This window comes from Nesoenas mayeri, assembly GCF_963082525.1.
Source record: "Nesoenas mayeri genome assembly, chromosome: 2".
Classification (NCBI taxonomy): domain Eukaryota; kingdom Metazoa; phylum Chordata; class Aves; order Columbiformes; family Columbidae; genus Nesoenas; species Nesoenas mayeri.
In genome coordinates this window covers 146,453,909-146,481,905 of record NC_137543.1, presented here as the reverse complement: position 1 = coordinate 146,481,905, position 27,997 = coordinate 146,453,909, and the positions used below count along the sequence as shown (strand labels likewise).

The window sequence follows — 27,997 nt, the reverse complement described above, 5'->3', positions numbered from 1 at the left end:
CTTGTCAGGGGTATGTGGCTGGAGAGAGAGGAAAGGTTCGTCACCACTGAAGTGGCGGCCAGGCAAAAGTAAAGAGCATTAAAGGAAAGAGAAACCTTATTTCTAATCTCCAGTGCCATTGTAACTAGCAGTAGCTAAAGCTTCACTCAGTGTTGTTCTTTCCTTGCCCTGCAGCTTGGCTTTCTGCTTAGAATTAGTGTAGTGTGCTGGAGCACTTGATCAGCCTGATGGCTTCTTCCAGTCAAACCTTTCCTAGAGCAGTGGTTTTCAGCCTGTGTTTTCAATGTGTGAAGTCCCAAACAAATCTCTTGTAATTAAATCTATATTGCTACACAATAGAGTTGATTTTAGTGACGGTAGCTTCCTTTCAGCAATTTCTGGCTTCATAGTGCTTACACCTAGCTCCATGTATAGCAATAGGATAAGTGACTTGACGCCTTGCATCTGAGCGTGTTCCCTCTCTCCTTTGCTGACAGCTGCTGAGAATGTTGCTGAAAATTAACTTGATGAACTGATTTTAAGAGCCATTTTTACTATAATGTCTTTCTCTTTTTCCCTTTCCCAAAGCAACTTGTAAATGTGCTGACTGGAGAATCTCAGGGCAGGGATTTGACATTTTGGATTAAACACTTAATTCCTTGAGCACTTTTTTCTCCAAGAGCAGCAGCTGCCTGTTGTAGTTCTCCATTTATTAACTGAATCCTGGATGTGTGCACACACAAGCTTGTCTGCAAGATAAGGATCAAAGCTTTTCCTCTGCTGAAGGGATTACTTGGCTTTCTCTTACCTGGTTAAATCTTAACCACTAGTCTCTTCCCTGTTTTATGATCCACACTAGATCTTTTTGTCCCCTTAATGCGAGCTCTGAGAGAGAAGGAATCCAAGGAAGCAGTGTTCAGAGATCAATTGGTTTGTTATAGGCAAAGGATTTGTTCAAAAGCAATCAAGCTGCTGGTGCAGTGCAGAGGCCTGTTGCAGCCTGGCTCAGAGGGTGCCGCTCGGAGTCCTCCCATAGCTCCCGCTGCAGCTCGCCCCCTCTCCGCTGGTGTTCAGCTTTTACCCTGCGGCATGTGCTTTGACTCTAGTAGCATTTACACATAGATATGACCACTAATCACAAATGTAGTCGTATGTTGTAGCTGTTAATACAAAGCTTCTGTTTCTAATCAGTGCATGGTATTATAGTGCATGCTGTGTGTGTTGTCCCCCCACCCCTTTTATTTACAGTGTACAGCCTCTCAGGTTTGTTTGCATCTCCACACTGTTTTGATTTAAGAGAAAAAATAATCTCCAAACGTTTCTAGTTGCTGATAGCCCGACTCCTCCCCCACCACCGCCTCCCGATGAGATGCCGATGTTTGATGACTCCCCTCCTCCTCCACCCCCACCCCCCGTGGATTATGAGGATGAGGAGGCCGCTGTTGTGCAGTACAGTGATCCCTACGCAGATGGAGATCCTGCTTGGGCACCTAAGAACTATATAGAGAAAGGTAAGGGAAGCGTTGCAACTCTGTCACTGCGGTATCAGAGGATTAATGGTATCTGAAGGGAATGAAGGACTTAGCTTGGGTCTGATGAAAACAGTCATTGTACCTGCTAAGTCAGAACTCAAACCATTCTTTTCTTAGTTTGTCTGTGGCTACACCTAATGTGATAAAATATAATCCTTTCTTAGAAGGATTATAAAATACCTTCAAGCATTCTAGAGTGGATTAAAAAAATCCTTAGTTATGAGAGGCAGATTTAAATGGGATGGCTTTCATCTTTGCTGAGCTGCTGGCCTGTGTCTGTAGCCGCTTCAGGATTGCTGGGAGATCATCTAGAAAGAGCGTTGCAAAAAGGCCAGAAAGTCCGAGCTCTGTTTACCCCATTAAACCAGACAGCTGGAGTGGATCATTAGACTTTCAACTGTAAAATGTAGTGAGGCTTCCTTGGAGACTTAGCAGTGTCTCTAGATCAGCAGGCTATAAACTGTGCTTAGGTATGAACTCATACAGTAAATGTCTCTTCCCATGAATAATTGAGGTGCTCATTTCCTGCCTGGAGAGTTGTCTGTTCTGCCAGCGACCGCTTTGTCAACAGCAACGTTGCAAGTTTTCTCCCGCCCTGGCTGGCACCTGCAGTGCGTGTGACACAGGGCAGGGTACCTGTGGCAGCGCTCCTGCCCGAACTGCCACGTCCCATCTCGGCTCCTGGCTGCACTGTGAGCAGGACATACCCATGGGATGAAAATAGCTGATACGCCGCATCATTATTTGCTAGGCATCAAGACATCAGATTTCTGATAATGTATATGTAAACTAGTAGGTTCTTGGAATTCATAAAACCAATCAATTGCATAAATCTATGTTAGCTGTTTTGAAGCACAAGGCTGTGGTGTCCAAAGTTAGTGGATTCCTAGTGGTAGTTCTTTAATTTTAGTATTGGTAGCGACATTTACTTTCCTTAGGGAGATCTCTGCTTTCCAATTGCACACAATGAGTTGGAGGCTAGTAAGAGTAATATATTTGCTAAGCAGGTACTGCAAGTACCTGATGTTGCTGTAAATTTGCTTCTACTTTTTCCTATGGTAACTTTTACACCTGCACTCAGTGCAGCTGCTTGAAAAGTAGCACCAAAACTTCTCACACAGTTCTGTAGCCAAGACCATCCACTTCTGTACAGTGGCTTTATGCAGCTGTGTTAACAGGAGCTGTAGTGTAGGGTTGTGGTTTTTTCCTGTTGGTCCATTTCTACAGGATGATGTATTATTTTTTTATGCTTTCTGTAATCAGGAGATCCCTAGACAGGGCCCTATTGCTTTTGAGATAGTGTCACAAGAAATGACTGCCACACTCATGGAGCCAGTTATTTCATACTCCAGCTTTTAAGTGTCTGTATGCTCCGCTTTACTGTGTCACAGTCAACTGTACCTCTGTCAACAGTTTAACTGAACATTTCATGTAGTCACCACCCACTTCTTCATGGTAGCTAATGTTGCAAGAAAAGTGAAATTAATGTTCAACAGGGAAAGCATGGAAAACCCTTGGATAACAAACTAGTCTCTTAAAAAATAACTATACTTCAAAAAATGTTAATACTGGTGCAATTAATAAAATGCTAAACGTGTCCCTGTTCCATCCACAGTTGTTGCTATATATGACTATACAAAGGACAAAGACGATGAGCTGTCGTTTATGGAGGGTGCAATCATTTATGTGATAAAGAAGAACGATGACGGCTGGTATGAAGGAGTTTGCAATCGAGTAACTGGCTTGTTTCCTGGGAATTACGTTGAATCAATCATGCACTATGCCGATTAAAATCCTTTGCTTTTCAAAGCTGGGTCTTGTATTCAGTCATACCATGATTATTTACAAGGGGTAACTAAAAAGCTAACAGAATTGTCTTAATATACTTTCAAAAAAATGTGCCCATTTCTTCAGGCCATACTGTTTTAATGGTATGATTGAATGTCCATTTCTCGAAGTCTCTGGAGACAGTATGTCTTATCTGATGGCAATTTGTAAAACAAGCAACTGTCTACAACTGGTTATACTTATTTACTTATGCATTGTTAATTTTATGACCAGCCTAAATATTCTGGGGAAGTAGGGTATAATATTTAATGAACCATGATCAGATTGTGCCATTACATTTTTCAGTACAGCATGGTAACTAACACTACGTTAGACTAACATATTAAAATCTGGATGAGAAGTTTAATGTTAGTGCTGGTCATATTACTTTTTGTTTAGACTCTTTGCTCATTCTTGAACTATATTTGTTTAAAGCATGCATACAAACTTATGTATTGAAATATACTTTTTTAAAAATCCAAGATGCTTCCAATTGTTGTAATCTTTACCTGGAGTATTCTCACTAAAGTCTATTACAATGAGTTGTTTGGGTCTAAGGTGTCCATGTGAATCAAAAATGGGTGGTCTTATGTATGTGTAATTTGTACCTGAGTTTTTTTAATGAGTAAATTTACATTGACTTTTTCCATTCATAAATATATAAGTGAACCAAAGGTCTTGTCCATTACTTTGTTGGTTGGCTTGGCAAAGAAGTTTGGAATGCTAACGTAGCAAAATCATGGCTGTGTTATCCCAGGCAATGTACTATAAAAAGCAAATGTTTGTAATGTGACTTTATCACTGACAGAGGGCAAATAAATTAGATATTAAATCTGAGTTACACACTTATACATACTCTTAAAAAGTTATTTTCTCCCAAAATTAATTTTGGCAAGGATTCTTGAGTGTATCTAGTGATCTAGACGCAGCAAGTTGGACACCATCTGCAACTGCCATTTCTTAGTGGAAACGAGTGTGCCCAGCTGAGCAGAGAGGGCGGAGATCCCTCAAAACGTGACAAAGGGGAGCAACCTTGACAGCATGTGGGTTCTGTTTCCAGGGAACGGAGCAATGTGCTCAGCCAGCGTGTTAAGGGACCACAGGTGGAAATGAGATACTGCTCTGTTCTACAGATTCTGTGGCTTAATTAACCTGACAAGGAATTTGGTAGTGCTGGAAGGTTCCTGTAAGAGGGACTTGAAAGCTGACTTCTAGGAGGGTACTGAATATAAATGAGTGATGGAAGGTCAGGGAATTGAAGCTTTGACTGGTTGTTTAATCCTTCATTTTTAGTTTGAGTTAGAAATACTGAGCCTTTCATTTTCTTAACTGCAGCAATCTCAAATTCTGCATCTTATTAACTGCTAGCAAGTAGCAACAAATAACAGCTGTATTTCATATGAATTGGAAAACTTCTCATGTATGTATGTAACCAAGTCTACATATAGTCTTTTATAATGGACCAATTTCCATGTATACAATTCCAGGTTTAACAGCTAGGAAAGCATTCAAACCGTCTCTCTTCACAGGAGTTTACCAGATGGTAACATCCATGCTCTGTTTATTAGTGTGAACAAGTGAAATTTGGAGCAACTTCAGTTCTCATACACTGATTTATAGTTGTTCTCATTGTGGCCTTTGTGCATCAACATGTAAACATCTTCCCTGCCCACCCACAATTAACAGCCCCCACTAAAACAGTTGTACAGCACGATTTGATTTGCTCTGAATTGTATGACTCCCCACAGTAAAACACTTTAAACTTTTGTTTTTTTAAAAAAAAAAAGTAGAACTTCCAGGAAAAAAAAAAGTTTTTTTAAAAAAATAATTTTTGGTAGCCTGTGTTGGAAGCAAATAACTTTTGAAGTAAATTTAGGCACAGTCTGGTAAGTAGCTGCCAGAATGAGTGGAAGGAGTTCTCTCACTTGTCTCGCATGAGTACCATTTCCGTCAGCTGAATGAGGGCTTCTCTTTCCGGGGATGGCCGCAGTTTACTGATCTCTCGTGTGGCTTCGTGGCAGTAGCGCTGGGCGAGGTAGGTTGTTTGCTGCACACCATCACTCTTGCATAAGAAGACAGTGAAAGGCAATGGGTAACTGGTCAGCCTCCCTCCTGCCTTTTGCCTCTTCCAGTTACAGGGGAAGTTTCCAGGTCAGTAAGTAGCCTGAACACTTAATTATATTCTGAAGGGGAAATTCTATGTTCATTGGATCCTACATCTCTTCCCCAAAGCTTCAAAATACTAAACCTGATCCATGCTAAAATTAAGTATAATTACCATACAACACTGGTATTAATAACATACTATTCAGCAGGATTAGAAACTAATGGTTTAGCACCTCCCATCCTCCCTTAAATTGAGATGTATGAAAAACCCATGGTCTGCTGAAAAAAATGGGTTTTCATTTTGCACAGACAATTATTCAGTCTTTTCAGACTGGAATCAATTAAAACTGATATGGAATGTGCACTGCAGTTATAACACTGACTGGTAACTGTGTGCTGCTTACACCAGTTGCTGGATACAGCTACTCTTCAGCTGAAGGAACTCAGTTCATGCATGAGCTTTTTAAATTATGTGGATTTTGTGCTATTGGAGAGAAAAAAAGAAAAAAAAGAGCGCTTCAGTACCTAGCATTTCTGCTGAAACACTGTTCCAGTAAGACAGCTGAAGAGTACTAACTGGGTATTGCGCGTAGCATGCTACTTCACTTGGATTTCAAAATGCAGCCCTGCTGGTTTACTTCAGAGGCAATGATTTTCAGACAGAGTTGAGTGAGGACAGCACTTCAGGAGTTAAATATTTGGTATCAGTCCTACCTGCAACACATATTTCCGTGCACGTTCAACATCTCCTGGTTTACTGAATCGTCTCATTATCATAGCATTCATTTCTGGAAACTAAGCACAAAGAAAGAAGGTTTTGTACTGCTTAGGAGTTGTTTTCTGTGTAGCTGCCTGCTGCGCTAAGGTCAAAAAGAAATGAAAGCACAGACCTCTCCCCCTGCCACTGTTGTTGCTACAGCTATAGCTGTAGCTTACTGCCCATAATCTGCACAGGAAAACCCAAGCATTTAAAACTTAAACTGGCTGGCTCTGTTGGCTGTAGGCAGTTGGCAGTGAGAGTCGGCATTTGCTGTGGCATGCTCTGATGTGGCTACTTCCAGGTGTGTAATCTGGTTCAGGTGTTCCTGTATCACAAACAATGGGTAGTGTTGGCACACCTAGAAGCAGCACCTCTTCCCCCACACATACAACAGGGAACCCAGGAGGTTTGTTATATCTATATTGCAGAGTTCAACCTGTAAAATCCTTCATGATACCTTTGACTGTTACACCTACTTACGATTTCCATTGCTCTGGACAGATATTTTTTTTTTTTTATAAGAGAAAAATGGTAACTGTGATGTATTCTGTTTGCAGTCACATTGAACTTGTAGTTACTCAAGTCCCTACAAATCAGGTAGATAACTAAAGTCAGTTATCACTTATCTAAACACACAGGCACTTTCTTCAGACAGTCCAGAAGCAGAAAAACCTGGTGCTTAACGAAGGCCACAATTCAAGGCAGCTTCTCTGCAGAAGAATTATTTTTAAAAGGAAAGAGTTGTTTGTTCATCTTATCTGAAAGGGTTATAGCCAAAGGAAGTTTGCCATACACTTGTAAACAATGATCTGCTTTCCTTGCACACCTTTGGTCCTGAAACTCTACGAATCTGTTAGGAACAACCAAGCAGCATTCCTCAGTGTTGTGACATCTCCCTATTACTCATAGCCAGCCTTCCTGGAAGATACATTTAGAAGCTTATTAGTGATTCAGACTTGGCTTTCTCTAGTTCCTAGCCTTCTTCCCATGTAATGACAATTTAATTGCAATGTTCATGTAATCCATTTTCATATTATTCATATTTACATCAATAGAGGATGCACACGTTTTCACTTTTTATATTTAAGCACTAAAGGATATAAAAATCTCCAAACCTGTAATGCAAAGCTGTTATTAGCAGTTCCACAGATTTAATGGGCAGTATATAAGCATTTACAAGAATGCTTAAAATAAACTGTCATTCTTCTGCTCTACTAGTTGAAGTGTGGCTTTAGACTTAGCATATACTAGTGTATTCCTTATTTTTTATACTGAATGAACTATAAATACTGAATAAATAGGCCTCACATCAAGCTAAACATTTTTGTACGAAATCCTGCCCTTAATATTCTAATGCATAAGGATATATTTTAGAGGGAAGGGAGAGGACAAGAAGAAAAGGCGTCTCATTGAAAATTCAGAGCACATTGAGAACTAAAGTATGTTTGTCAAGAAGACAACGTGAGGATTAGCAGATATACTGAAGAGCGTGCAGGATAGTAGTAATATTAATTTCAAGATAAAAGACAGCCTGAAGCTAACAATTACATTTTGGGCTATCTGTACATCCTGGCGCAAGAGTTTTTATTCTCAGATACAAATAGATGAAACATGTTTTAGTAGCAGCACAGATAAGCGTCTGTTGAAGCTCCAAATTTCTTTAGCGCTTATACTTTGTTTATGTTTCACTTAAGTCTGTAGTGCTGTTCTTCCCGTTTCTTGAAAACAGTAGGAAATTTTCAGCAAACCAGCCTTCCAGTTAATGCAGAAAACTCTGCAAGGTGGTTAAGTTATCTTTCAATGCAAAAAGATAATGCTTCCCATCTATCAATGAGGAAAAACATTTAAAAGAGACCTACAATGAATAAGTAAGATTTTAAAATAGAACTGGCAGATTTTCTTTTCTTGTATTTCCATATTACAAACTCATTTATCTTCTAAGGCTAATTAAATGATAGATGAAGTTGGAAGTCAGAGGCAGCCAACCCAAACAAATGAATAAAAGAATAGTTTTAATTTAAAAAATCGGAATATTCAACACCCACAAGACAATCAGTGACACCCATTCTCTGCCAAAATCAGAGTATTTGCAACATGTCCTTGTTTCTCTCTACAAGTAGCTTTAACAGACAAACAAACCATTTCACAGTTGCAACTCTTTCTGTGCCCAAGTCTCTCACTGTTCTTCAGACAACTCCAGTTGCTGATGACTAATGAGATCCTGCTGCTTATCAACAAATTCTGAAAGCGTAAGTTTGTGTATCCCGCAGATGAGTCTGTGGGGAGGAACTGAGAACATGGAGGAGATTGCTCTCAGCATGCGCTTGTCTGCATTCTTAAGTGCCTGATACTCTTTGCTTTCCTGTCTTCTCCGAGACACACATCCTTGTAAATGCCCAAGGGATGAGGAAATAAACACATACGTATGTTCCACCTCTCTCCACCTCCGGGCTCTTTAAGAAACGGGGAGAAGTACATGTCATAAAGTCGTATTTTTTTTTCAATGAGTTAAAATTTTTCCCATGTCAAGCTCTGAGCAATTCCAATGAAAGATCAGAGACTAGAGCTCTAACGGAATTAGTTGTGCCAGTTTTTGTATTATACTGTGAAGTCTGGTAGGAAGGACTGCTTTCTGGGTCCCAGATCTTTCCTCAGGTGAACCAGAAGCTTGAGCAAGGTGCATTAAGCTAGTTTCTTCCCCTTTTATGCATCAGCATTAATTTCAGTGTTTCTTTTGGTGCTGCTGATACTTCTCTTTTCCTTGTACTCCTTCACTAAAAATCTTGACCAATTTTAAGCTTATTTATAATACTCCTTTTTCTGTTATCCCAACTACTATCACATTTACCTTCAGAAGGGAGAGCTTCCAATGTTTATAACTGGATAAGACTCGAGGACAACAAGATGAAGAGATCAAATCCGATAAACAGAGGTGCCCACCTAAAAGCTAGGCAGAGATTCAAGTTCTTGGCCTTGGGATGGATACAAAGCCCAGAACATAAGCAAGAAAATACTTAGGAATAACCTGCAGAAAACATGCAAAAACTCTCTGAATACCTGCCCCTTTGCGAAGGTGAAGCACATGAACTAAGGCAGCAAAAGAAGACTAGTTCTGCTTTTGATACAAGAGCCTGATGTTAAGAGGACTTGTGTAGGAAAGTGTTTCTCGGCCTGAAAGAACACGTGTGTGCACACCGAATCCAGCTGATCTGGAGCACATTGATTTTTCACACCTGCCCGGGCTGTGCTCATCACTTACACTGTAGACTTCATGTGTTTGGCCAGACCTCTGGGTGTGCTGTGAAGAACAGTGAACGCGTTTTGCTTTGGGGAAGTAGATTGCTGTTGACTTACCTGCCGACAAGCAAACAAGACAGGGCCTGTGGCTAATCCAAGTTTGAGATCTGCTGCTGCTGGTTTCCCCAAATGGTCAGCACACGATGTAAAATCCAGCACATCATCTATTAGCTGGAAAGAGATAAACATACAGATTATTTTAAAACTTTAATAATTTTATTTTAATGAGAACTAAACACAGAGTACTCTTTGTTAAGAAAAGATGGAAAGGATTAAGACTTGGATTTCTAAGGCAGTTTGGAAAAGTCTAGATTTTAGATTCTCTTAAGTTCAACAAAAGCACTACCTGAAAAGCTATGCCAACATTTTTTCCATACTGGTATGCAATCTCATGAACTTTGGGATCAGGACAGCCTAGAATTGAGACCTGAAAAGAAAAAAAAACCCAGGTAAATAGAAGGCTTCAGTCAGCATCCACTTTTAGCCTCTGACCACAGGTGTGACATAGCAAGCAGGGACAGTAGGATCTGGGAAAGGAAAATAAGCTGACTCACTAGCACAGTCTGGCTTATCTCAGTTCATGGATACACACAAATAGCCAGGCTTACTAGAAAACAAGGCTGAAGAGCAGTGCAGTATTAAAAATATATTCAGGTCTGGAAAGAGATTAGCTTTATTAAATATTTATCAGACTTAGAAATTATAATGCAAGGATGAAGAGAGAAGAAACGTGGATGCACTGCACATGCAGGCTAGTAGTGATCCACAGTCCAGTGACAGGGCAATTAAATTTATTACATATATAAATCAGCCAGGAGATAATTGGAGGTCAGACAAGAGATAAATGGACATTACATGCCTCATAAAAGATTCACAAAACTTGACGTGTTGCATCCAGTATAGGAGGGACAGTTGAGATAAGGAAGATTATTTTTAAGGGTGATGTTAACTATAACGGAATTGCTCAGTAAGATGAGCTGATTAGCTTGCAGACAGAGGTACCAAGGGATAATTAGTGTCAAAGACAAGACAGTGAATAAGGAATGTATACCAAGCTAAACAAAAGTTATCACTAAACTGAGATAAAATGTTTTCATTGAGTACAGATAAAGGAATTGACTACTTGAGAGACAAAAAGTTTTGCTGAATAAGCTACACAAAGCTAAAATACAGAACACAAATTAAGATTTGAGACTTAATATCTTGCCTTAAAGTGAGGGCACTTACACTTTTGCATGCATATATTGATTAGACACTTTGCAGAATGAGGTTGGTTATATTTAAATACTCAGATTTATTTCAGCCTTCAATAAAGCAATTAGGAACAAGGGGCAAAAATCCATCCTGGTTCACTGCAGACATTCCAAATGTGCTGTGACTAACAGGAGTGAAGATACATTTTACTTAATGTAAGACTGAAAATACATGCTAGGAAAACCACACAACATAAAATATGTATACATACATAAAAATTTCTCTTTAAGACTAGGTAAGGTAGGATAATTTTTTTAAAAAAGGCACAAAAACCAACAAAAACCAATCCCAAACTAAAAGCAAGTCCAGCAGTAGCACTGAAGGTGAAGATAGAAATGAGAAACAACATTATATCCTAATAAATGCGATGCAACTCGCACAAGATTAGAGACTATTTCATGCATCAGTGCATGTTGTAACTGAACATTCAGAACAGTTCCCACTCATAACCGGCATCCATGGATAATAGTTAACACCCAGAGGAATGTGGATGCCTGAGGCATTAACAGCATCTCACATTTCCCAATTTTATTTAAAAGAGGAGGATCGTATAGAGGGAAAATAATGCTACTTATGTCTAATCACACGAAATCCTGAAGGCTATTAAAACAGAGTGAGCTGCAAATATTAATAGGAGATATTTAAATAGACATTGCTAGGGACTACTAAACTACAGCATTTTCCCCTTTTATCTTCCTCCTGATGCTTGTCTCTTAAATAGCAGCATCTGCCCCGAAGAGCTAATGTCTTCTACTGCTGTTCCATACCTAGCAAACTTTTGGTTGTTTCTGTAATAAAAATCAAATAACATCAGCAAAGCAGGAGGACTACATCCACCCTGTTTCAATGAAATCTTTATCTACCACCGCATTTTATGCGAAGAATTAAAATAGGGAATTCAGTAGAACAGTGACAAGATCCTGGTTAGTGGCCAAGGGTCAGAGTGGACACGAGTTGGTAGGTGGGCGAGGAAGTGCCACAGAAAGAGAAGAGCTTTCTCATTTAATCCGAAAGGTCAGAGCAGAGCTATTCCTGTAGGTGCACATTTTTCTGGGGACACAGACATTACCTATATAAATAATCGCAGCAGTACACATATGTTTAAAAAACAGGAGCCTGAGTTACAGACTGTAACACAATCAAAATATATCAATGCAAAATTCTTGCATCTTTGCGACAGAAGACCTTTATGGCTCCTATGCAGGTTATGAACATTTTCAAAGACAAAATAAAGAAAAAGTTAAAAATCCATGGCCGCATCATAAACCTGCAGCCTGACCGGGTCTTGTCTACCAGGGAGTTCCTCCAGGAGCCAGTTTCTCCAATTGCTCTTGTGGATTATTGCCCCCGCATGGACGCACGCTGGGATGCAGCCAGGCAGCCTTTCCCCACCAGCCACCCGCTCTCAGAGCGATGGTTTAACTGAAGCCAGACCGGGGTAACATCACGCATTGATAAACGAAAATCAGGATAAAAACGTCAGTCCAACCCCAATCATTCTGTGATATATGTTTAAATGATAACGCTCACCCTTGGAAAGTATCCTATAGTTCTCCTGATATGACTGGGTTGATTACAAATTTAATCTTGCACAAAGTCAGACTTGTCCTCCACTAAATCCTGATGAAAAATCCTTCCTAATACCAAGTGGAACAAATTCTTTAGAAAGGCTCTTTGAATTCAGTAAAGCAAGTCAGTCTGCTTGGCATTATTTCAAACACACATTCTAAAATAAAAATAATTTCTATTATTTTATGTTACATGGGAGACTATAAACCAATCTTGCCTCTTTACTGAATTTCACATCTATAAAATATTCTGTCATCAGCGCTAGGCAGATACATTCTGCTCCGTTATTTATCATGTGAGAATAGAGCAGCAGGAGTTGAAAGCCCTTGCATGTCTATACCAGTGCCCTGTAAGACAGGAAAACCTGCTGTTGGGCAGGGGTAGGCTTGTACCAACAGTGCAAGAGATGTTTGCTCTCACACTCCTAGATCTCTGGACACTACAGAAAGGAAAAGGCTCCAAAATCTTCCCCTTTTCCAGCCTTTTTCCTCCATGCCCATCTCCTGAAGCAGTCAGGATCCTGCCTTCATGGCTCATCCACCGCTGTTGTTCCAGATAGGAGCACTGTTCCTCTTTCCAGTGGAATCACACAATAGTTTAGGTTGGAAGGGAACGCTGATTATTTGGTCCAGCCATCTGCTCAAAGCAGAGCTTACTTCACGGTTAGATCAGGTTGCTCAGGGCTGTGTCCAGTTGAATTCTGAGCATCTCCAAGGATGAAGATCCCACAGCCTGTCTGCACAACCTGTTCCAGCATTTGACCAACCTCATGGAGAAAGTTTTCCTAATAGCTAATTGAATTTTAACATGGTACAACTTGTCCTTTCAGTGCGCATCTCTCCATCCTCTCTACCCCCTCCCATTACACAGCTGGAGGCAGCAAGAGGATTCCCCCTGAGCCTTCTCTATTCCGCACTAAAACCAGCTCTTTGCATATCACTTGCTCCAGCCCCCAGCCATCATGGTGGCCCTTCACTCATCTCATTCCACAATGCAAACATCTCTCTGGTAGGAGGAAGCCCAGCCTTGAGGTCTCACGTGTGCTGAACAGAGGAGAAGTCACTTCCCTGGATGTGCTGGCTACACTGGCAGCAATGCAGCCACACTCAGTGCTCAGCACTCACTTCTCCAGGCTCTTCAAATCCCTTCTGGTAACTACTCTTGGGAGGAAGAGATCTACCCAGCCCCAGCAGACAACTATCTTGTCCTGAGTCTGCACCTTCACACATCTGACCTTTCCTCAAATAATTAATATTTTAACATGTTAACAAAGTACTTGTTTATGAAGAATGGTATTTTTTGTTATATATTTATGCTAATCCTTTTTATAGCAAACGTTATTAAGAATAAATACCCCCCAAAGAGTTGCTGCATTTTAAATAATAAATAAGGAAATTTACTCGCTGACTCTAATATCTGATGCTACTGATGCTATCGCCCTACGTCTGTCACTGGACGTCCTTGTGCCCCACATGCCTAGTTGGGCTGGGGGATCAGAGGCCTTATTTGCCTGGACACCAGTTCCAAACCCTGGCAAGTTTTTCTGATGGAGCCCTGTGCACACACCAGACTATGAACTAGTTAAAGCAGGAGCTCACAGGTAGATCCAGAGCTGCAGACTGTTCCTTTTCTTCAGTCCGTAAGGCTTGACGCAGCCTCGCCTTACACGAGGAGGCTGCGTGCTTTCTCCTAATGATCAAGAATCTCTAGTGCAACTTTACGCTTATCTCAAAACAAGCATGGTTTAATCCCTCTCCTGAAAGTATGCTATGCAAAATACAAACAGCTTTGTGAAGGTTAGGAGTTCACATTAGAGCAGGATTTGAAAAAAGACAGAAAGAGAACCTGCTCAGCTTATTTTGCCATCTCCAGCTTGCCTGATGACTAATAGAAATTCCACTTCAGCTTTACTGTTTCTGAATTCTTGAACCAAAGTCACCTCTCATGTTTCTCTGAAAAATGCCTTTCAGTAACTAAGGCTTCACTGGCCCTCTGGGCCATCTGCCACCATTTCCTTTTGCAACGTATCACTTTGACTGCAATTTCAGTAACATTCCCCCATGCAGAACTATTATAGAAATAAATTAGAGACTGGGATGGCTCCAACATCTTGAACAGAGTGTTCTGTCCATTAAAAACTATTTAACTAACTTAAAGGACTTTTGGTTTAAATGCAGAAGGTATCTAATAAAGTGACTAACCAGTGTTGACAGACTATTACCTTGTTCAGACGTTTTTCCAGGAATACTCTACTCTTCCATCTCTAAAGCATGACAACTCTCTAAAATTCTTAAGATGCCACCTCAACTTGTTTGACGTCTTCTTTCCAGTTAATACTTTTAGTTATGCACAAAAACAAACCACTGTTTTTTCTGATCATTAACAGGAACTGAACTGTTTGTAACGGCACACTAGCCTGGTTGTAACTGATGTTCTGAAAACAATGTCTCTCCTTTGCTTTGTCCCTGAAAATGTGAATACTTGATTTCCAACTGAATTTGCTTTCAAGCTAGAAATAAGGATCCTGCTTATAATTTTCACTACTGAAAACTCCCTTCTTATTTCATCCTTTTCCTTAGTAGCCAAAACCACCTAAACAAACAAAAAATAAAACAAACAAACAAAACACACACCACCCCCAGAAAAACCTAAATCTCATACACACACAAAAAAAATCCCCTTTTTACTGGTATCAGTAGAGTTCTCTTAGTCCATGCGGAAAGAAACTGAGGGAGGCATATACATACAAGTCATTGCTATTGTATGCAATAAGTATGATTTTGCCATAAAGACAGACCCCTCTCTGGTTTTGCCTTTATAACGCACATTTTACTGCATATGAATTTCCAGCACTTTGGCAATAGAACAACTCCGAACAACCACTAAAGGAAAAGCAGCCCAACAGCAGCATCACAGCCACAACCTGGAGGGAAGCACTTAAATCCTTAACTCTTATGAGCTATGAAAAGGAAAAAACTCAAAATAGCACATTTGTAAGGAGAATCCAGCCAGTGATTTCTTCTTCTATCTGTGAAGGTACTTTTAGTAAGACTGTCCAAGTGAATACAAAAACTTGTATGTTTTTATTGGGGTAGCAGAATAATGTGATGCTCCTTACTAGTCCAATTGGCCACTAATATAAGTGGAGATTTGCAAAGGGAAATTCTTGCCAGGGTCATATTGCTATTAATAGGAGCAATCCAGAAGACTTAATTACTTTCCTCCAATTAGAATGAAAGATATTTTCCCTCCCAACAAAATCCGTGTCTCTCATTCTGAGACTGAGATTTTTGAGATGCCTTTTGATTTAAGCAATTTTCAAGTGCTATCTATTGCACAAATGTACCAGTTCTCTGAGAACAAAGGAAGATGACTAACACTAGCACAGATTTTCAGTCTAATTCGCTTAGAATTCCCTCTTGCTATAGGATACACCAGCTATACTGCCTTTTATAAAAAAACCAACAAAACAAACCTTGGTGTGAGATTATTGCCCACCTTCTCCATTTTCCACACTAAAAGTAACCGCGTTTTTTTTTAATAAGAACATCATCTTCAATCAGATCTTTTTGTAATGAAGTAATAGAACTGAATGAGAACTGAATGGGGTTGGATATAGCAATTGATAATTAAAAACCCCAAGGAAATAAAGAAATGCATGCTTATGTTCTTTTACAATGTAGAGTATACACAATTGTTTCCTCCCACTGTTATCATTTAAGGTCCCACATGGCATCAAGGAGTGGAATCAGACGTCAAAGAAGACAAATTATAGGCTCAAGAATTATCAACTGATATTAAAAACACTATCTCAATGTTGCAGAATTTAGTAAATTTAAGGCTGCCACAGTGAACCTTATTTTGATTCAAATGAGATTAACAGTAAATCTGTGTATGAATATGAAATAGAAAAGGAAGAGTGAGAAGTAATACTGGGAGCTACAGAGCTGAACTGTGACAAAATGCACAATCACAAACCCATCCACATTCTGGCAGAATACCATTTTAAGGGTTTGCTTTGGAGGGTCTCGAGAGAAAACCGCAATAACTGGGAGTTTAGCTGTGAAGCTTACAGTATGGTAGGTTAACTTTAGAAGAGACAGACGTACATACTGCTTTACAACTGTTTGCTATAAGACTCGCAGTCTTCTTAAAAGTCTTCTCGAGGTAGTGAGCAAATCTCTCGTTCTCATTTTCCTTGGAACCCAACTGGAGGAATTCACCTAAAAAGTTGCACAGATGAGAGTTTTTATTTGTGGGTTTACTGCTTAGGCAAGCAAATCTGAAGATAAAAACAGAAAAAGACCTTACCACGCACCAGATCTTCGATCACCTGAGTTAGAACAGAGATGATAGTAGTGTTTCCAATTCGTGCTAAAGCTAAGGAAGCAGCTGAAAGGATGAAGTCACCAGCTAGAACAGCCTAAGAATTAAAAAAAATAAATAAATTGATCTTCTAAGTCTTTTCCTGTTGGTACAGACAATACAATTTCCTTTATTTGGCAGGTCTACTGACATCACATAATTTTCCTACATAAAGCATTGTAACAGAGAGAAAACAGAAGATAACCAAATATTAAAATTGGAACCACTTTTTAATCCCTGCCTTATAGTGCTGCTTACATTTTTCTATATCAGCACTGTCTTCCCTGTTTGCAATATCTGAATAGGTTTGCCTGTGAAGTTTTTTTGAACATGACTTTTTTTTAACATGAACTATTCAACCATTTTGTTGGGACTGCTTCACCATGTCAGCTCTGAATTGCCATGATACTTCTGATGCATCGGCAGTGTAGTTATCTCCTTGCATTTTCTGATTAAGACCTTCCTTTTACTGCTCTCTAAAGAAACACTTCCCTCAAAAAGTTTTAATGCTGACTGAAAACCTTTTTGCATTTACTACTGAATCAGGGTAACCTATAGAGTTCTGGATGAGGTACAAGTTCGAAGCATTCCAACAGCACTGCAGAGAATGGCGTAGGGAATGTAAAATCACGCTCCAATCAGACATTATCTAATGCTTCCAGCAGTTCAGAAAAGGTACATGTATTTGTCTTACCCACAATCTTTACACACCTCTGCATACTTTTCCTGGCATATCCTAAGCCTGTGCCTAAGGACAGTAATGTGACAAACCCCCTGGGTATTTGTGCTCTGCTGAAACTCAAAGGCAAGTCTTGCACATAATAGCAAACTCACCTTCCTCTCTCCCCAGATTTGATTGACTGTCATTTTTCCTCTGCGAGAATTTGCATCATCAATGACATCATCATGAACCAGGCTAGCTGTGTGGATCATCTCAGCAATTATGGCCACAGAGCGCTGGCTTGCTTGCACCTCCCTAAAATAAAAAACAATAACTGTCAAATAATTAAATCAATTATATGTGCTGCAATAGACTAAAAGAAATCTCTACTAAAACCAAACTAAAAATGTTTCTCTGAAAACAGCTGTTGCACTTTTTCCATGGTCTGAACCCCATCTTTCAAACCTGGAATTAGGAAGACAGGAGAAAGTAAGGTCATGTTAGTACAGTAAGTGCAGTGGGAAATTTCCATCCTTATGAGGCCTGTTTCTGCCTTGCTGCATTAACGGTACTGCAAAACTCCTGAGTTACTGACTCTAATCCCTCTAAATCCAGACTGCAATAAATAGCACAACAGCAAGGATGCTTGGTTCCAAGGAGATGGAAGTCTGGAAAATAGCAGAGAAAAGAATTCCAGGTAGCTTTGTAGAAGAGTTGTAAAGTTTTCATTATCTCTGTGTTGCTCCACCTGTAAGACACAGCATCACAAACTCTTCAAAGCTGAACTCTACTGACCATCCAGCTGGAGAGACCAGCAGGCACAGAAACCTGCATTCTACATCTGAAAGACATAACTCAGGGATCTTATCCTTTATCTTATCTGATTACCTTAAGACCTTAGAGGTTCTTCCAAAGCCTGAGGAATTAGCTGGAATTATACTGCAATCACTTTAGGACTGTAAACACCAGCTACCTAACACCTCCTGAAATTCAGCCTTTGGGAAGATCTAACATCGATTATTAAAGTCTCGATAGTTCACACCTACTTTATTTTTTATACCAGGTGAAAAAGAAGGTAATGGAAGAACATAGAAACAATGATTTAGGGATCAAGGTTGGCAAAATGAACATAGAGCAAACTTAGCTCACACAAAGTACCATCTACTCCAGTATCCAACTGCCACTGCCTTGCTCTAGTATAATCTTTTTCTCTACCTGTTTTCATCATCGGTTGCACGCAGGATCCCAGAAATGGCTATCCTGGTCAGCCTGGCCTTACAGCTGGGACAAGCCCACATCAATGTTTTAAAAAAAGCAAAACAAACCAAAGAAACAACACCAGAAACCCAACAAAACAAAACAAGACACAAAAAAAACCAACCAAACAAAAGAACCAAACCCAACAAACAAAACCAACCAACAAAAAAAACCCCAAACAAATCAAAACAAAACACCAACCAAACACAAAAACCAAACAAACTAATGAACAAAAATGCCCACTAATACCAAACCAAAAAAAGCCCTTCTGATATATATGTGCCTTACTTCTGATATACAGGTAACAGAGCAAATCACACTATTTTTCCAGCAAAACAGAAAAAGAACAGAGACAAATAAAAGACAATCATTTCATGAAGGGAATTTAAAATCTTCCTGCATTGCCTATATCTATTAAACCTAGTGATTAATCACAAAATGAAAGAACATCTTGCAGTCTGCTGACATAACACTGCGTTCTGACACCTACCTCTATGCAGAACACTGCATTGCTGTCAGTGGGAGTTCTACATCCTGAACAATAGCAGGATGTGTGGCTCATAGGCTGTGAAAATGTGGCTTTTGAACAACAGAAAGTAAGAGCTGGAAACCTTCACTGTTGTTTGAAAGTAAGTTTTACTGTGGACTAGTAATTTAGTCAAATGCTAGTTCAGTGTAAGTAGTTTTCCAAAATAAACTATTGTTACTAAGTAGGATAACTTACCTTCAAAAAAACTGTAAAGGTCTCCAGCCTCTTTCATGCACTGGTCTCCTTTTGGGGACTCCCTTTTTCTTTAATTATGTCAGCAGACTGGACTTCCTGCTGGGAAGTAGCAGTAAATGGCAACACTCACTGACACACCAAAATCTTTCAGTAGTATGAAGACAGCACAAGGACAGACACTTCAAGAGCAGGTTTTCAAAGAGTTCTGCATTATAGTGCATTTCATCTCTGACAATGACTAAAACGGCATAGGAATTCTCATGGTTCATGTGTCTGGTTCCTGGAATGTTATATCAAATGTCATAATTTAACCTGAAGAGGTGTTTTTTTTTTTTAAACAACTATTTCTGTAAGGTCTCAAGCAAGGTTCTTCCCATCTCTGGCAAAAATATTTTCAAGTTTCCTACAAACATCTTGTAGGAGTAATTCTGAACCAGAGCATGCCTGTTTTAGGGAAAACACACAAGAAACGGGAGCCTTCTGATTCCCTGCCATTTTTCATTCTGCTTTGCCTGCAAAACAAAAGCAAAAAGTAGCAGTAACTCAAGTCAATAGATAACTAGGTCCCCACAAGTCCAGTAAGTGGAAAGATGCCATTTTAGGTCATTCTCAAAGTAAAGGTACCTCAAGATAATATATGTTTACACAAAATTTGTATACAATTGTAAGTCAATCTTTTTTACACATGCATTATATTAATTTTTAAGTCCTTGATCGTGTTCTATGTTTTTCAGTAGGACCCCCTGCTTGATTCTGTGATAAGTTTTTACAGACCTACAGTACCCTGAGGTTTTTTCCATTACAGAACTTGTCTCACTTACACTGAACAAGACCAAGGCTGATCTTACAGGTTAAAAATCAAACATGCCTCTCCCTCTACATAACCCTCTTCAGGAAAAAAAAAAAGGGGGGGGGATGGCGAGGAGGAACTCAAAACAGCACTAAACAGTGTTTAAGTAGTATTTATAGTCTGCAACAAAGAGCTTTGCAACATGTTTGCCAGTAATTAAATATTGCTAGCTTAAAGACAGGAAATGTTGCAAAAAACTTGCAAAATTAGGTGTTATGACCATACTCCTCAGTTTTTCCTGTTAAGTCCCTGTAACTGAAAGAAAACAAACATTTAGGAAACACAGCCTGTGACACAGAAGGGTACTGCAAACTGGGGGAAGCGTAGAGAACAGATGTGTTAACATGGGAGCAAATTACAGAACAGCTGAAAACCAGCGCACAGTACAGGTATCTGACAACCACAGTTCGGAGAAATTAAATAGAAGAGGACTAAGGTTGCTGGCAGGTCCTCATATCTTCAGGAAATATTATTCTTTGAAGTTTGTCCAGGTCATTATATTTAAATATTTCTTGCACCATTCTGATGGATTTATTCCCCTTTTTCCGCCTAAATCTTTAGTGCTCACTATTTTCTCTATTGAGATACCTCTGTAGTTATTTGGCCTTTTCTTATTTGTCTGTCTCTCTCATTTTGGTGTAGAAATAGAAATAACAACTACTATTGGCAAACACCTCTGGAGAATACACCTGAAACAAAAACATTAGGTCCAGTCAGGCTAAGTGATAATTTTGTGAAATTCTGCACACAGCTATGTGAAGAAATGCCAGAGGATGTGTGAAACCGAGCGTTTGTTTGACCACAGCTTAAACTCTTTACAGCAATTCTCACTCTTGCACAAAGGTAAGTTGCTATCATTAAGTAAAAAGCCATTGCCTGAGGGACCTAAGGACTCGGGGCTAGACTTCTGACACTCGGATCTTCAAGGATAAAATATCAACATACCAGCACAGAACAACATGAATGCTTCACACGCTTACATTTTTTATAATAGTTCAGATGCTTTATAAAACTGTCATTCTCCTTATTATGACAACACTGAAGTGACATCACTCCAGACAGACAGTTAACCTGCTGAGGCCATTCTAAATACTGTTCCTTCCTCAAACCTAAACATACAGATGATGTCCCCTAAACTGTAAGCAGAGCTACCTGCGTGTTCCCCTCCATCCATTTGAGAAGTCTCAACTACTCTGGTGGGGCTCTGTGAAGAAAAAGAGGTGTCCGTGATCTGCCTTTTAAGATCAGGACCTATAACCTTACAAACTTGCATCCTGTTATTTTAACAGCCAAACAAGAAAGAGTATTACCTTTTGTACTAGTATTGCACAAAAAAGAACAAAAACAAACAGAAAACAAACAACAACAGATGAAAGAACAGGCAAAAGCATGCTGTGTCCAGCAGGTTATATGACTTTTGAGAATGGGAGTGAGATGAAGGAGAAACTCAACATCAGTAACACAAACACCAGAGGCAGAACAAAAGAAATGCTAGGGATGAACACCACAGGATATTGGCTCGCCCTACACGTCTACACATGTTGTGGCCAGTATCTCTGATTGCATGTGAAGGAACTAAAGCTTCAACAAAGAAAAACAAGTCTGGGAGAAGAATCAATATTAACTGAGGAAAAGAATGACAAAATGCTTTGAGGGAAATGACAAACTAGAAGAGGAAAAGTATCTTAAAAAATGTCAGGAGAAGCAGAATAGAAGCAAGTATTTTTTCCCCTATGTCAGTAGCAGAGTTACAAATATGCAGTGTTGCCTTCTCTACCTATACAATTTTCCACACAAACAGCAAAAAGTTGGAAGAACAATTTGTCACCTGGAAGCAATGCTGCTTTAAGAAGCAACAATAATGAAAGCAGTATTAGGGTGAACAAGAAGTATATGTATGACAAAGCAGGTGTAAGCCAGCCTGCTTCAAGAAGCTCAAAAGTAAAGAGAAAATGCCCATAAAACTTCATCGACTCACAGTGAATGGATATCCACAATAAGAAAGTATGTTCTTTCGACATGGCCTACCGAACCCTTAAAAGACACTGGTTATCATGCATGAACCAAAAAGCAGTACACTGAAGACTTGTATAAACATATGTGAATTTTAATTACAAAGTGGGGAAAAGTGGCATGAGGCAAAGAAGAGGAAGGTAAATACCCTGAGATTTCATTCTCTTCCTTTGCTGAAAAACTTCTGCTCTCCCTACTCAAAATTTCATTCTAAAAACAACATGACAAAGATAGTGACTCAGTCTGTCCTTATATAAGGAACATTCAGCTTAATGAGAAGGCTTTTAAACATCACGGTTTGGAGGTGCTGACAAAAGCTGCCAAATGACACAGGCATCTATAAATCAGAGCGCTCTATGCTGAGGGTCGACTACTAGGAAGCAAACACTTGCCCCAGGCATATGTGGCACTTGAACCCTGAGATCACACATTCGCATGGCACAGGGCAGGTCTGAAAATGGGTCCTGGTGGTTTCAAGACAGCACAATGTGTGGACAAGAACATGTCCATGAGCATATGTGTATGTCAGAAGACAGCAAATACGTTTTGAGCATATAAAGGCAAATTCAGTTCTTTCTACAGCTTTCTTCTCTGATTCACTGCTTACCTCCTACACTATATGACATCAATTCCAGCTTTCAGGGTATTGCATGTACAGTACATGATTTCGTTCATAAGCTTCTCATGCTACACTAGAATGAAATAAAACTGTTGTTTCTGTTATTCTGACTAGAAGGATGCTTCAAAACTCACTCTCCCAGTTGTTAAGTATATCCTCCTATGTTTCCATCCTCTTAGCAACATTGTCCTTTATCTTAAATAGCTCCTTCTGCCCATTTCCGATAAATTTGCAGACCACAAGTCCCTCACTCTCCCTGATAAGCTTTGCGGTCCATCCCTGAAGCTGGTTGGACTTACCTTTTTTGACCACAAGGACCAGGCATGCTGATGATTTCACAAAGCACTACACAAGGGTATCAGCACTCCCACAGCTGAACTAGATATACTATGGTTGATGTATGCTGGGATTACTTTAAGGTTTTTCTTAGAGAAGGTGGCTGTAGATCACATGGGGATCATGCCCTAACAGGACATGCATGAACCTCCAAGCTCAAACAGAAGTTTTTGGTTTATTGCGTTTCTTTTCATTACACCATGGATGGCCAGTCATCAAGAATGATTCTGTTATCAAAAAGTGACATCATCACACTCCTGTTTTTGATATCAAGATCACTTGTGGCTATATTAGGCCAAACAGTACTGTGACGAAGGACATACTCAAGGAGTTCCTTTTGCTACCTCAAAGACAGTGACAAGGAGTGGTATTGAACAGAGAACAGAAGAAGGCTGTAATGAAGTTCTTTAATCCTGGACAATATTTTCCTAAAATAAGAGGAATTGGCACACACAGGACAGGACACTGCCAACTAGATTTTGCTTTCTTCTTCCAAATTATATTCACGCAGGAGGGAGTGTACTGGGAGAGGTGCCATAACAAGCAGCAAAGTACATGCCATGCTCTGAGGTTGAAATCAAGTCCAACAAGGCATTAACCTACCGCTAAGGAAAATACTGAGCAAGACCTGAGAAAAATCCTCTAAGGCTGATGAATTACTCTAGAAACACTTCTGGCAAAGGACCAAATATTTCATATTTGAAATTCTATACAAGGGAAGACTGGAAATGTAGCTGGAAGGTAGAGAACACTCTGGCCAACATCTTTCCTCAAAATGCAAATGTAACTGATAGGAAAGTGTGGAAAGAAGTGTTTGCAATCAGCCAGAGCAAGGAGTGACAGAGAGTACAGGGTGAGCACGATGTTCTGCTCAGTTAAAGCTGCTTTCAAATGACAAGTACCTTGAAGAACATGAGGATTACACCAGCTCTAAGATTAGAATCTTACAATTAAGTGTGGAAACTTGTTCCTAGAAGGGAGAAAAAAAAAAAAATCTATGACTGCTTTTAACATCTCACAGCTTTGAATATTATCATACCACCTACTTAATGGCTTTTCTGCATAATTACAAAAAAAAGAAAAGGCTATGGAAGTCTCTACTTGAGGCAAAGGTCTTACCTGTGACGAGTTTAATAGCTATAAGAATGGTTACAAATGAAAAAATATTTTTAATTAAGTTCATATAGTTTCAAGGAGTATTATGAGTTCTAATAAACCATTTATGTAAGAAGCTAAAATTGACTAAAAGCCTCGCAAATATCAGAATTTGGCAACATTATTTATCCGTCACCAGTTACAACCGCAATATAGTCCACAGTTTTACACATGGAATCACGTGATAAACCCAGTAGTTCCTTTTGCACTGCTAACTACAAAACTACAGCATCACAATGGAACTTAAATTGAGGTTTTACTGAGGAGCTTTTTCTTTTCAAAAAGTTACTAGGCATATTTTTCGGAACACAAGAATGAGAAATTTCAAATACAATATATGTCCATATATCTAAAAGTGACCGACTCACCTGGAATTATTATGGTGAATGTTGCAAGCTCTTGCCATTAGCACCACAATCATTGGTCGAAAGGCTTTTCCTTTCCCATCAAAGTAATAATCACACATTTCCTTAAGTTCTACCGTAGATACAAGTAATTCCTATAAAAAGGAAAATAATATATCAGCATAAAAGTCACAAAGCCAATCTGTTTAGTGCAAGCAAAACATTACGCATCTATAAGGTTATTGCCTGTATTCATTATACCAAATGCAAGCTGAAGTAGTTTTTAAAATTACTATGAGTAATCTGAAACATAAATGATCTATTCCAGCACTATAAACCAGGACAAAATAAAAATTGCAGTCTGGTCTGATATGCAGTAGTGCTCTCTTTGCCTTCAGTTCAAGTTTCAGACAGCTGTTCATGAACATAAAGAATATTATTTCAATAACTATCCTCCAAGAGGTGGTTGCTATTAAAGTCAGAATAATCACAACATCCCAGAGTAGTCACCAAAATCCATTACCTTTTTAATATCTTCATAGAGATTCTTCAAGTCTTTTCTACCAAGTTGAAAAGGGTCTTGGTATTTTTCATCACTAGCTGTCTTACTGCAGCTGCACAAGTGGGACATACTGGTATGGTGAAACCTGGCGACAGTAACATTGTTAAAAGCAAACTTTCCCTGATGCCCCAAACAGAAACATTTCAAAGCATTTCCTCCTCGTATCCCCTCACACAAAATTTAACCAAATAGCTAAAATAAAAACAGAAGGCATCAAAGCACTCTTTTCAGCCAGCGAATACGGTGCAAGGACAGCACAGCTGTGTACTGATGATCGCAGACTTTTAGGAGCAGCATTTGCCAAACAATAACACCCCCGCCACGCCCTTACCAGATTACAGAAGTCTTCTGAGACACATAAAATGACATTGCTCTCACTGTATTCCTTTTGAATACATTATTGATAATATAGCACACATTTGGAGATGAAGTCTTCATCTTCCAGTTACACAATTATTCTGTTACTTTCTTCCCTCTCCTGTCTACTCCTGGAAAAATATTCCTGACTTGGATTTGAAAATTTCCCTTTACACACTCAGCTACATTAAACATTACAAATTAAATCAATACTTCTAGGTAGCATGATGATGTTATGGAAATTCATCAGTGAAAGCTCCACCTGGATGCGTTAAGATGCCGTAGGCTTAGGCCTGATTTTTTTAATGGTCCCTGGAGTTGAAGTTTGTGCCTCTTATTATGTCTCCTTTTTCAAAGTGAACCAGATGGGTTTTCTTGGGGCATTCTTGCCTTGCTTGTTGCTCTCCAGGACAGAAGACTTAGATTCAGATTCAGCACCATAGCAACAGTCTATACAGAATTATCCAACTATGTACTAGAGTGAAGAACCTTATTTTCAAATTTTACAGCTCACCAAGTTCACCCAATATCTATGTCTTTACCCAGTACACAACAATATGAATCTCCAACTTACCGCCAAAATATATTACATATTTTTGGAAATGAAAAAGTTGAACTTCTTTGGGTAAAGTGACACACCTGCACAAAGAAAAATCAGAGTTAACAGAACTTTAAACAAACAGAAAACATTTGATTACAAAAATTGTCTGTTCATCAGCACTGCTGTATTTCTCCATTTTAACAACCCAGAAGCAAAGGTAGCCTCCTAATCTCCTTCTATATCACGTGAGAAGTAACTGCCAATAAAACTGACCCTTCTACTCAGGAGTGCTGGAGTTTCTCCCCTCACAGGACCAGCCCAGAAGGCGTAACTTCCCAGAACTGCTCTAGTGAAACCTTGCTTTTGCACTCCTGGAAGGGGCAATGTTCAAGTGTTCCCTGTCTCACAGATAAAACTGGACTGCACCAGTCACATAGAAAAGGACAAGAGCCATTTCTGTAAATCACTACACTAACAGAAGAAAAACATGTCCTTGTTTTCCCCTAAAGCAATTTTAGTTCAGCTTGCTTCTTACGGTAATTTACACCTGCAAATCTTCCCTGCTAGATGTCAAGAACCTAACGTCCAAACCCAGCAATCCCTCCAGTGATGCCTCCCTGCAGACAGAGCCCAGGAGCCTGAGAGGAGGTGCAGTCTCAGGTACACCATTCCAGCAGAGATAGGCTGAGAAGGAAGCACACCTTTTGCTCCACTCCTGGCACAGCTGCTGAGAACCACCCAGCCCTGCCCTGGAGCGCACACTGACTCAGGGCTGACCCAGCCCTCAGTCACCACAACCCACATGTTAACGGAACTGCCTGTCTGAAAGCCTGCACAGAAATGCTCCAGGAGACCTAGAACTGGAGAAGAGTTCCCCTAGCTTGCTCCTCGTGCCTCAGTGTCTCTTTGCACGTGACTTGAAGTCTTGCTCTCCTTGGACATAGGGAGAGAAACAACAGCACCGCACAGGCTCCAGGGCACCCTTTCATCCTCCTTGTTTATGGGATGAAAAAAGGTCAGAGAAGGAGAGGAAGAAGAAGAGGAACCCTAACTTATGATAGATTTGCAGCTCACTGCTGTCGGACTTAAGTGCCCAGCCCTATAGCCAAGACCATCATAAGATCGCTCTCTCATATCTCTCACCATTTTCTGTCGCCTAAAAAATAGCCACTCTCTCCCTATTCTTTCTTCAGGGAGGGCACAGACAGACTCTCCTTTACACTGCTGCTTAACACTATCAGATGGGGTCACGCTCGATGCTGGACACACCACAGCCAGATCACTTTACCGTGGGTCAGAACAGCGGCTTGGCCCTGTGAGGACGGTGTAAGCGGTGCGGTGAGAGCTGCCCTGCTACCGCTCATCATGCTGAGTTACACACAAACACCTCCAGAATCTCACACTACTGGAATCGCGTTCCCTGCTGCCACCCAGAGAAGAATCCAAGAGGTTCTTCCCCACAAGAGTAACCACCCCTGCCCTGAAAGCCCTTCAGCCGGTATTTAACCTTGCACCGAGAGCCCCCCTGCCTCCGGCGAGGCCCCCGGGCACGAAGCCGCCCGGCCGGCCCTCGCACCCCGGAACCGCCTGGGGGCCCCGCGCTGCCCGGCGGGAGTGAGGACGTGGGCTGAGAGAGGCCGAAGGAGCGGCGGCCCCGAGCTGGGGGCAGCCGTGGCCGCTCGGCCCCCCCCGCCGCCCCATTCATTCCCGGTGACCTCCAGGCGCCCGCCACCGTGCCGCACTCACCGCCGCGCCGGGGGCTGGCGGTGGCGGGCTGCGGCAGCCGAGCCCCGGCGGGCGGAGGCGAGGCAGGGAGCCGAGCGCCGGCGCCCGGCGGGACGAGGCGCCGCACCACCGCCACCACCAGCGCAAGGCCATGGTGTCCCCAA

The 27,997-nt window shown here is 40.4% G+C and overlaps 2 protein-coding genes across 13 annotated transcripts in view; one reads left to right on the top strand and one right to left on the bottom strand.

Annotated features, from left to right (window-relative positions):
• ABI1 (abl interactor 1) overlaps positions 1-4,181 on the top strand; it is an 82,666-nt gene extending 78,485 nt beyond the window's left edge. For all 12 annotated transcript variants that reach the window (XM_080339416.1, XM_080339423.1, XM_080339426.1 and 9 more), the window contains 2 exons: positions 1,305-1,490; positions 3,127-4,181. In XM_080339416.1, coding sequence (XP_080195542.1) covers positions 1,305-1,490; positions 3,127-3,302 — 362 coding nt within the window. In that variant the 3' untranslated portion in view covers positions 3,303-4,181. The remainder of the gene's footprint in view (positions 1-1,304; positions 1,491-3,126) is intronic.
• An 871-nt stretch (positions 4,182-5,052) lies between these two features.
• Positions 5,053-27,986, bottom strand: PDSS1 (decaprenyl diphosphate synthase subunit 1; the record flags this gene model as incomplete). The annotated part of the gene is made up of 11 exons (XM_080339299.1): positions 5,053-5,400; positions 6,159-6,239; positions 9,559-9,672; positions 9,848-9,928; positions 16,438-16,547; positions 16,636-16,747; positions 17,524-17,665; positions 24,673-24,803; positions 25,172-25,295; positions 26,142-26,206; positions 27,855-27,986. The coding sequence occupies 11 exons, from the start codon at positions 27,984-27,986 to the stop codon at positions 5,260-5,262; spliced, it is 1,233 nt and encodes a 410-aa protein (XP_080195425.1). The 3' UTR covers positions 5,053-5,259.
• Between the last annotated feature and the right edge of the window lie 11 nt (positions 27,987-27,997).